The sequence below is a fragment of the Morus notabilis genome, unplaced genomic scaffold, assembly GCF_000414095.1.
Source record: "Morus notabilis unplaced genomic scaffold, ASM41409v2 Scaffold522, whole genome shotgun sequence".
Lineage (NCBI taxonomy): Eukaryota > Viridiplantae > Streptophyta > Magnoliopsida > Rosales > Moraceae > Morus > Morus notabilis.
In genome coordinates this window covers 124,993-135,007 of record NW_010358461.1, presented here as the reverse complement: position 1 = coordinate 135,007, position 10,015 = coordinate 124,993, and the positions used below count along the sequence as shown (strand labels likewise).

The 10,015-nt window shown below is 33.2% G+C and overlaps 2 protein-coding genes across 2 annotated transcripts; both read left to right on the top strand.

The window, feature by feature from the left end:
- Positions 1–3,164: 3,164 nt before the first annotated feature.
- On the top strand, positions 3,165–5,471 carry LOC112090522 (cannabidiolic acid synthase-like). Its single transcript, XM_024162012.1, has 2 exons — positions 3,165–3,300; positions 3,889–5,471. The coding sequence occupies exons 1-2, from the start codon at positions 3,165–3,167 to the stop codon at positions 5,469–5,471; spliced, it is 1,719 nt and encodes a 572-aa protein (XP_024017780.1).
- Positions 5,472–6,565: 1,094 nt separating this feature from the next.
- LOC21388707 (putative methyltransferase DDB_G0268948) lies at positions 6,566–8,341 on the top strand. Its single transcript, XM_010092604.2, has 2 exons — positions 6,566–6,745; positions 7,665–8,341. The coding sequence occupies exons 1-2, from the start codon at positions 6,596–6,598 to the stop codon at positions 8,316–8,318; spliced, it is 804 nt and encodes a 267-aa protein (XP_010090906.1). The 5' UTR covers positions 6,566–6,595; the 3' UTR covers positions 8,319–8,341.
- The last annotated feature ends 1,674 nt before the right edge of the window (positions 8,342–10,015 follow it).

The window sequence follows — 10,015 nt, the reverse complement described above, 5'->3', positions numbered from 1 at the left end:
TATATATATTAAGAAACCGTTTTTATGAATCTTTCGCAACATACATTTTGTAAGATGAAATTAATATTTCCTACAGTCCATCCCCATAATATGGCCGATTATGTCGCAATTTGGCATTTGAATATTTTGTAATGAATTCACGTTGGTATGATTATGATTCTTTGTTATATTAGACATAAAAGGTGTGCACATGATGCAGCTGTAGAATTTAATAACCCACTCCTACCTGTATACGTTTTTCAACTTTATAAAGACGTCATGTTTATTGAATTTATTATAAAAGTGACAAAATATCAAAATTTATTTTTATTCAAAATATGAAATAATGTAATTAATTGAGCTTGATTAAAAATGCAACTCCATCTTTAATGCAAGGACACGGACATGTATATATATTGACATATATATATAGCATATATATATATATAGCATATATATATATATATATAGCATATATACAAAAGATATGGAAAGAGAGATGAGTTATCAGATCGAAAGAAAAAAAGAATATTACGTATTCTTTTTGAGAGAGGAAATAAGCGAGAGAAAAAAAGAGAAAAATATTTAAATCTTTTTCTTGTGGTTGGCTCATATATTATCAGGAGAACAAGAAGCTAAGAAGATCGAAAATAAAATATTATTTTTTGTATTAGTTTCTTCTCGTTGCTATAATAATAGCCCTATTGTCGTTAATATATATATATATATATATATATATCATTGCAGGTTAGTTGTCGCTATAACTCTGTTGTTGAAAAGACATTTTGTGACGACAATATTGTTGTCGCCACAAAGAGATCTACAACGACAGTTTATAGTCACTATAAGTTTGAATAGTCCGTCGCTGAACATTAGTCAGAATTTGGTTCCACATTTCATTGCTTTATATTTAGCGATGATAACTTTAAAATTTGTTGTCACTAAATACACAGAAACAACGACGGTTTTTATTTTTTGTAGCAAAAAGTGTTTTGTAATTTTTAAATATATTTTTGTGTACTTATTAGTTATTAGTGATGTCTTTTTTAATAGTAGTCATCACTGAAGGTTTTTTAATTTTTTTAATATATTTTAATATTTTAATATTTTTAGTTATTTTTCAATTTTAATTTATTTTATAAAATGTAATTTAATAACTATATTTGATATTAAATTATTAATTAATTACATTTTGTAATCATAAATTTAATATAATAAATAAAAATAAGAATTAAATATCACATCAATAAATAAAGCGAATGCTAAACATAAGTCGTGATATTAAAAGTTCATATAACGTACTAATTAATATGCAACCAAAATTAATGTATCTAATACACTAAAATAAAGTAACAAGTCTCTAAAAATAAGAAATAACATCTAATTGGCCCTTAAGGTTGCAGCGCCATTGTCATCATCATCGTCACCTTCGGCTGGTGGTGGTTGAAATGCATGAGGTGGGGAGGGACTTAGAGGACGTTTGGTCTCGTTTTACGTGTATTTTTATGAGAAAAAAACACTATAGAGAATCATGAATCATGATTCAGAATCTTCTTCCTTTATCATTGTCATTATCTGAGAACCTCTGTCATTATTTCCTCCAGAGTGAAAGCTGCAAAGAATGAATCCCTTGTCTGTCTTCATACCTATTTGAGTCGCCAGATTGTACCGGCGCTCCATCTCAAGCTAGACATCGTAAAGAAAATATAATATGCCTCAATGAAGTGTTGTAGTCATAACTTATGTGAAAACATTAAAGAGACATGATTATTTAACTTACAAATTTGGCCTCAGCTGCATCGCTAGCCTATATCCATGCCCCTTCACGGTAGTGCATTTGTCGGAAATTTTAGATAATATTATTCTCCCCTGTGACAAAAAAGTGATGTTATATTTTAATAACTATACTCTTTACTTTTTATGACTATATTTCTAATGAGATTATATAAGCATTAATTTCAAAATTATAATTCACTAATATATCATCATTAACATATTCACTAACAATTACTAAACTAGCAAAATGAAATTTATTATAACAAATTCAACCAAACACACAAATGAACAACTTAACATATCCACTTCAACCAAACTAACAAATAAAACAAATTAACAACCGACACCTAAACTAACATATTCAAGAATTTCAAAGTCCATCAAACCTCAAACAAAAAAACCAAATACCATCATCAACCTAAACTAATATATTCAAACAAAAGTTTTACAAAAACTAATTTACTTAAACCTAAACGAAAACTAATTCCAAATGCCAAATTAAATTAAAACCACTAAAACCCTTACATAAAACCGCCACAAAACAGCGTGATTTGTGGCTGGGGATTTGATGGCAGCGGAGTGGTGGTGGTCTGGGGGGCTGACGGCGAGCGGCGGCGAGGGGGTAGAAAGCTTTGGGCCGGTTTGGGTAGAGAGAGAGAGAGAGAGAGAGAGAGAGAGATTTTGGGGGCGGGGCGGCAAGAAAGAAGAGGCAGTGCTGAAGATTGGTGTGACAACCAGCAGTTAACAGTGGCAGGCCGATAGAGAGCTAAGAGGAGAGAGAGATTTGAGGTTTTGGTAAGAGAGAGAGAAAGATAGTATTCTAGAGAGAGAAAGGAAATGGGAGCGGCAGGGTGGTGGTTGTGACGTGGTGTGCGGCAGAAGGGAGGGACCGTCACATGGCTAGAGAGAGAGAGAGAGAGATCAGAAGCTGAGAGGGAGAGAAATCAAAAATTTGGGGAGAAGAAGATCACGGCTTGGCTGTTTTAAGTGACCACTTGTCGTCACTAAACCCTAAAATCTTGTCACTAATTAGCGAACCAATGACGTTGGTTCATTACAATTAATAAATTAGTAAAACCCTAATAATTTTGCGACGACAAAATTTTTAGGGACAACAATAGTCGTCGCTAAAAGTATCAAAAATTTCCTAAACCCGCGTTTATTTCCCTAGAAATTTCGGATCTATTTTTGCCAAACGTTTTATTGATGACACAGTCGTCGCTAAAATACCTACAAATTTTGGCCAACACCCAAAATAACGTGCTTAATTTTTAGCCAATTTTTTAATTCTTTTAGAAAACTATTAGTGACGAGATGTCATCGCTAAAATTCATGAGTTTTAGCGACGAACATTGTCGTCGCTAAACACCGCGCAAGCTATATAGGACTCATGTCGTCTCTAAAAGTAGATGCCAATGTTGGTTCCAAAACCTCTATCGGTAGTTAGCGAGTATAATTTCAGCGAAGATAGGTCCTCGCAAAAAGTTGACATAGTCGTTGTTAAAACCTTCGTCGCTTTTAGCCACGGTTCTTGTAGTGAGCTAAGTACATAGAAAATGTAATATTATTTTCTGTAATATTTTGTTCTCGTTGTTCATATACTGATTGACTATTTTTGTAGAGCACAAGGTGTCCACTCGCTTAATGAAGTTAAACTTGAGAATCGTCTAGTAAATCTATGTGGACGGGGACGTAAACGGTCTTGTATGAGCGTCGTATCCAAGTATCAAAATATACTATTTCTGTTTATGCAATTAAATATTGTAGGAATCTTCCGCTACGTATATTTTGTATGATGCAATTATTTTTTAGAATTTAATGCCCCATCCCTACCTGTATACGTTTGATATATATATATATATATTTAAACCTCACGTTTATTGAGTTCATTATTAAAATGACAAAATAGTTGTCATTCTAGAAAATGTCAAATCTTATAATGTAATTATTCCATTTTTAAATAGCCCGTAGAGTCATTAATCCTTTGCTATAAATTGAGGTGTCTACTAATTAATCCCCATCCATTCTCATACCAAGAAAAACCCATTCTCATTTCAAGAAAAATGAAGTACTTTTCCTTCTCTTTGTCGTTTCCCAAAATCACCATCTTTCTTTTTTCATTTGTATTGGTAGCTTCAGCAAATCACGCTCATGAAAGCTTTCTTGAGTGCTTGACCACCCGTATATCTAAGTCCAACTCAACCTCCACTCCCGAATCCATTATCTACACTAAACATAACCCGTCGTATTCAACTATATTAAATTCAACGTCTCTAAATCCTCGTTTCTTTCCTTCTTCCGCCAGATATCCGTTGCTTATTGTCACGCCACTTCATGCCTCCCACGTCCAAGCCACTGTTCACTGCGCCAAGAAACACGGCATACAAATCAGAATCCGAAGTGGTGGCCACGATTACGAGGGCCTCTCTTACATGTCCAACGTTACTTTTGCCATACTCGACTTGAGAAACCTAAGTTCTATTAACGTTGATGTGAAGAGAAAGTCTGCATGGGTTCAATCCGGAGCGACGATTGGTGAACTTCATTATTGGATTGCTAAAAAAAGCCAAAATCTTGCCTTTCCTGGCGTCGTCGGACACACTGTTGGTATCGGTGGAATGCTAGGTGCAGGTGGCTATGGCTATTCGTCGCGAAAATACGGGCTCTCAGCTGATAATATTCTTGACGCGCAACTTATCGACGTGCGAGGAAGAATTCTCAATCGAAAATCTATGGGGGAAGATTTGTTTTGGGCCATACGTGGTGGTGGAGCAGGAAGCTTTGGAGTCGTTCTTGCCTGGAAAGTTCGCCTAGTTGACGTACCGTCGAAAGTGACTGTGTTTACAGCCATAAGGGACTGGGATAACAATGCAACAAAGAAGTTTATTCATCGATATCAGCGCCGTATTGCCAAGGTCGATAAGGATATAACTATCATTGTCAGATTCCTAACAGCAAGTATTACCGATGAAAAAGGGAATAAGAAAATTCAAATATCAACTTTCATCTCGGCCACATACCACGGCAGCCAGGATAGGCTCCTTTCGTTGATGGAAAAAGAGTTTCCAGAGTTGGGTTTGCTTGCAAAAGAATGCGCCGAAGGGACATGGGTCCAATCCATTCTCTATTTCAATTTATTGACAAATAGAAAATCCTTGGATGTCTTACTCAATAGAACGCTGAATTTTGAATGGAGGGCTTTCAAAATTAAATCTGACTACTTGAAAAAGCCTATTCCGGATCAAGCGCTAGAAAATTTGTTGGTTAAGTTGTATGAAGAAGACATTGGAGAAAGCTTTGTCGAATTTTTTCCTTATGGGGGGAAATTGGATGAGATTTCAGAATCTGAAATTCCATGCCCACACCGAGCTGGAAACCTCTACAACCTTCGGTACATGGTGTTATGGAAAGAAGGTCAAAATGCTACAGCAGTCAACAAGCATCTGAGTTGGATAAGGAGAGCTTACAATTACATGACTCCCTATGTATCAAAAAATCCGAGGGGTGCATTTCTCAACTTTAGAGACCTTGATATTGGAACCAATCCTAATGAAAATGAGATCAACGGTGCTTATAACTATATTAAACAAGCAAGCAATTGGGGTACTAAGTATTTTAAGAACAATTTCTACAAATTGATTTATGTAAAGACTATAGTTGATCCAACTAATTTCTTTACGTACGAACAAAGCATCCCGTCCCTTCTTCCACATTAAAAAGGTGATGAAATGCTTGTTGCATTGTGATAAAATTGTCGTCTTATTTATATTTCTTTCTTTGTCCATTTTAAATAAAGGTCGTTTTGTGACCATATATGTATCAAGTTTTCCAAATGTACTTTGTCCATTCTATGTGTTGTTAATTCCATGACAATAATTGATTAAAAATGTGCTAGACATGTGCAAGGCCATAATCGACTTCTTACGTATCTTTTTAATTAAGTTTTAAATTTTAAATGTTTGTATGGCCATTAAATAAAATTTTATCGTACATATATAAAGATAAGACTATAAAATAAATATATAATATATACACACATATCTTACTACATTTACTTAAAGTAAATGAGTTTTTCTTACCTAATAACCAAAACGTTTGGCAAGAAAGTTGCGTTAGCTTTTTTTTTTTTTCCTTTTTCTTTTTACCTTTTTTTCTTTTACTTTATTTTCCTTTTCTCTCTCTCTCTCTCTCATTTTTTATATTATTATCTTTTTATCTTATTATACATTTTTTCTTTTTTTTCAAATTGACCCTCATAAATATAATTTTCATCTCTAATTTCTAATTAAAATAATTTATTCTCATACATATCCATATCTAAATTCTTTTAAATCCTCTTCCCCAGACAAAATATTAGTTTTTTTTTTAATTTCCTTCATTTTCCCTCTCAGAATTACCCGTTTAGGTTAACATCCTGCTTAATCAATATTTGACTCTTTGGTGAGCTCAATTTTCAACGGTGCATGAATATTGTCATAAAAACAAACTTCATGAGCTCAGCGATCACGACATCTAAATTCTTGTATGCCAATTCAGAGACTTTCTTCGAATTTAAAGTGGAACTTTCCAAAAAGAAAGAGAGAAAAAAAAGACACAAACTTGTTTTTAGCATGTGACAAAGTACAAAAGTCCCCACGAACGTCAAGCACTGGAGAGTTTGGATGCCTTTGAAACTCTTTTGGTCAAAATATAAACCAACTACGTTATCACAATCATTAATCTAGCCCTATAAATTAAATGGTGACCAAGATTTGAGAATTTCTTCATACAAGTACGTTGAGAGGAAAAGGGGAAAAAAAAAAAAAAAAAAAACAAGGAAAGAACAACATATCACAGAAAAATGGCGGAGTTATTTCTTAAGCAAGCAAAGCAGTACGCTGAGGCTCGGCCGGATTACCCGAAAGAGCTGTTCGAATTCATTGCCTCCAAGACACCCTGCCACGACCTCGTGTGGGACGTCGGCACCGGAAGTGGACAAGCTGCACAGTCTGTGAGTTTCTCTGTTTCCAGATTCCCCTTTTTTTTTTTTTTTTTTCTTTGATTTGAATATTAATGACACAGATTGAGTTTTTGGGTTTCGAGTAAATTAATCAAGCCTGCTATTTAGCATCAAGCAAACACGGTTTCTTTTTAAAGTGGAAAAAAAAAAAAAAAACAAATGGTAATCACCCAAAATCCACCATACAAAAATTTTATTTGATTAGAAAAACATAATGAATAACGTCAATATTTTCTTTCTTTTTTTTTTTTTTGAAAACACAAAGTAAATTCCATCATATATCGATTAAGCAAAGGAAAAGTTTATCTCATTAACCATACATTTTATTGCACAACATCCTCTATATGTTGCATGGTTAAGTACTATTAATTTTCTTGTGTCGTACTTCCAATATATTAATTAATAATTATAATTAAACACGATTTTATTTTTTTATTATACTCAAAATAATATCTTAAAAAATTAATCAAACGCAATTTTAAAATCAGTCCCAAAATAATTCTCAAACCAATCTCATTTTTATTTTTTATTAAAAACAAAATCATTTTGAAACTAATTCCAAATGCACCCAATAATTTCCTTGTGTCCTATTCTTATAGACTCTATTTTTATGAAGCCCTTTTCTCATATAAAGAGAGAGTTTAAACCAAGGAACTAGTAAAGTGTCGTTTGTGACACAAAATTGCCACATTAGAAACGGTGCAGAGTACTTATAGGGTCCGTTTAGTTTGTTGCTTCGAGTTTTTAATTCGAGTTGATATATGATTTATGTGAAAACTTTTTACTGTAGTAAAAAAATTAGATGTGACTGTTTCTGAGAGTTTTTTACTGTAACAAAACTCAAATTTTATAATCGAATAGGTGAAATGAACGAGGTCATAATATGCTTCAAAATAACGATCAATTTCAGCTAGCTGGGATCTACAAGAAGGTCATTGCCACAGACACAAGCCTAAAACAACTCCAAGAGGCGCCCAAACTTGCCAACATCCGCTATGAGCACACCCCACCAGTCATGTCCATAGCCCAAGTGGAGCAAAAATTGACACCAAAATCAAGCCTCGATCTAGTCACCATAGCTCAAGCCCTTCATTGGTTCGACCTCCAAAATTTCTACGACCAAGTTAAGTGGGCCCTCAAGAAACCAAACGGCGTCGTCGCAGCGTGGTGCTACACTTTGCCAAGAGTCAACGCCTCGGTTGACAAAATCATGGACCGCCTCTACACCATCTGTGCGGAGCCTTATTCGGACCCGCTGCGTAAGTTTGTGGATGATGAGTATAGGGGAATCGACTTTCCATTTGAGGCTGTGGAGGGAGCTTGTGAAACGGGGCCGTTTGAGTTTGTGATTGAGAAGGTGATGGATTTGGAGGGGTTTTTCAACTATATAAGGTCTTGGTCAGCGTATCAGACGGCTAAGGACAAAGGTGTGGAGCTTTTGGGAAGTGATATCGTTGAGGAGTTTAAGCGAGCTTGGGAGAATGATGAGGGTGGAGATTGTAAGAAAGTTGTTAAATGTCCTCTGTTTTTGAGGATTGGAAAAGTGGGGGGAGATGTAGAATAATAATATGGGTGCGTCTATGGACACTTCACGTTGTATTTTTTATGCATTTTATTTTAATAAAATTTCTTATTACTAAATTATCTATTAATAGAATTAGGAGACGTTGGGTTTATGAATTAGAACCATGTGATTATAACGATTTTTTATTTACGTGTATTTTTTATGAGAGAAAATACTGTAACGACCACGAATTATGATTAGAATCAGTGAACGAATCATCTAACCAAACAACCTCTTACTTTTAAGGATTGAAAATATTTTTAAAGAAAATAGAAAATACTCTTTGCACACCTCATTTAAAAGAAATATGTCATTTATAAAAAAAATTATTCTCTTTTAAAAATTATGGTGCCCAACGTTTTTTAAAGGAATAGGATGGGTTTCACTTTCACCCTACACAGAAAAAAAGTAAGTGGTTTTTTTCTTCATTTTACATTTTAACATTTTTTTCTTCATTATGGTGCCCAACTAAAAATACAGGAAAGAGACTACAGTAGAAACAACCCAATAAAGAGTATTAGATTTATTTATTTTTTATTCAAGAAAGGGATAATTACGTGGAGAGGCTTACAACTGAGTTGTCCTCATTTGTCACTATTAGATTTATTTTGAGATCTTAACATTTGGCATCACTTGTTAATATTTGTCAAAAATAATTCTTATCACTTTTACAAAAACAAAGTGTGGCATACCTTCAACGGATGGTTGGTGGGTGGGTTGAAAAAATAAAAACAAAAAAAAATTTAAATATGAGAAATTGTAGTAAATAGTATATTTTTAAACTAAATTAAGTTAATAGTATATTTTAAAATTATTTGAAGTAAATAGCATTTTACTATGTAAATAATTTTTTTACGACTAGTAAAAAATCTTAAAAACTCTTAATTTACGTGAAAAATTCTTTTTACTAGTTGTAAATGAACTATTTAAGCGATAAACTGCTATTTATATCAAATAGTTTTAAACTCTACTATTTATTTCATTTAGTTTCATAAATATGTTATTTAGTATATTCTCTCTTTAAATATAATGACTTTTTGTTTGGAATGATAAGAGGAGGGTCACAAGTAATAATGAAAATTTAAAATTGATCATTGTTCATTCGAACTGGTTAAGTCACTATGTCAGAACATCATTCATGGTTTGTGGAATGTTGGATACATTTTCTTGAGAAATGGTTAGGATTAGAAAGAAATGATCTCTTGTATGTTGTAATAGAGCCTTGTTGGAATCTCTATCTTTAGATATTCCAAAAAAAAAAAAGGGAAAAAGTACAAAAAAAAAGGAAAAAAAGAGAGAAAAATAGTGCTTGAGCAACATTCATCATCGTTTAAGTGGATTGGTTGTGGTTACATCAAGTGTTGCATAGCAGCGAAACAAAAGAATATCGTTCTATATTTGTACCATTCATTACATGTCGTCTCTTTGTCATGACCAGAAAATTCGTTGACAAAAGATGAAATTTTTTAGAATTTTTTGTATTACAAATATGAATACTTTAAAGTATTTGATGATATTAATAATAAATAGCAAAGTATAAACTAAAAGTCAGAAATTTTTGAACTATGATGCATCTTCCGAATTTCAGACTGTAATCAAGAGGACCACTGTGTTATTCCCATAAGAGGACAAACACGTGAATATTAAGTTAAGAAATGAAAAATAATTGAAAAACATCAATTGTAGGGTTTTAAAAA

Coding starts and splice junctions, on each gene's coding strand:
- LOC21388707 (XM_010092604.2), top strand. CDS start 6,596: ATGGCGGAGTTATTTCTTAAGCAAGCAAAGCAGTACGCTGAGGCTCGG. Junction 6,746..7,664: donor GTGGACAAGCTGCACAGTCT/GTGAGTTTCTCT, acceptor GATCAATTTCAG/CTAGCTGGGATCTACAAGAA.
- LOC112090522 (XM_024162012.1), top strand. CDS start 3,165: ATGCCAATGTTGGTTCCAAAACCTCTATCGGTAGTTAGCGAGTATAAT. Junction 3,301..3,888: donor CGGTTCTTGTAGTGAGCTAA/GTACATAGAAAA, acceptor TTGTATTGGTAG/CTTCAGCAAATCACGCTCAT.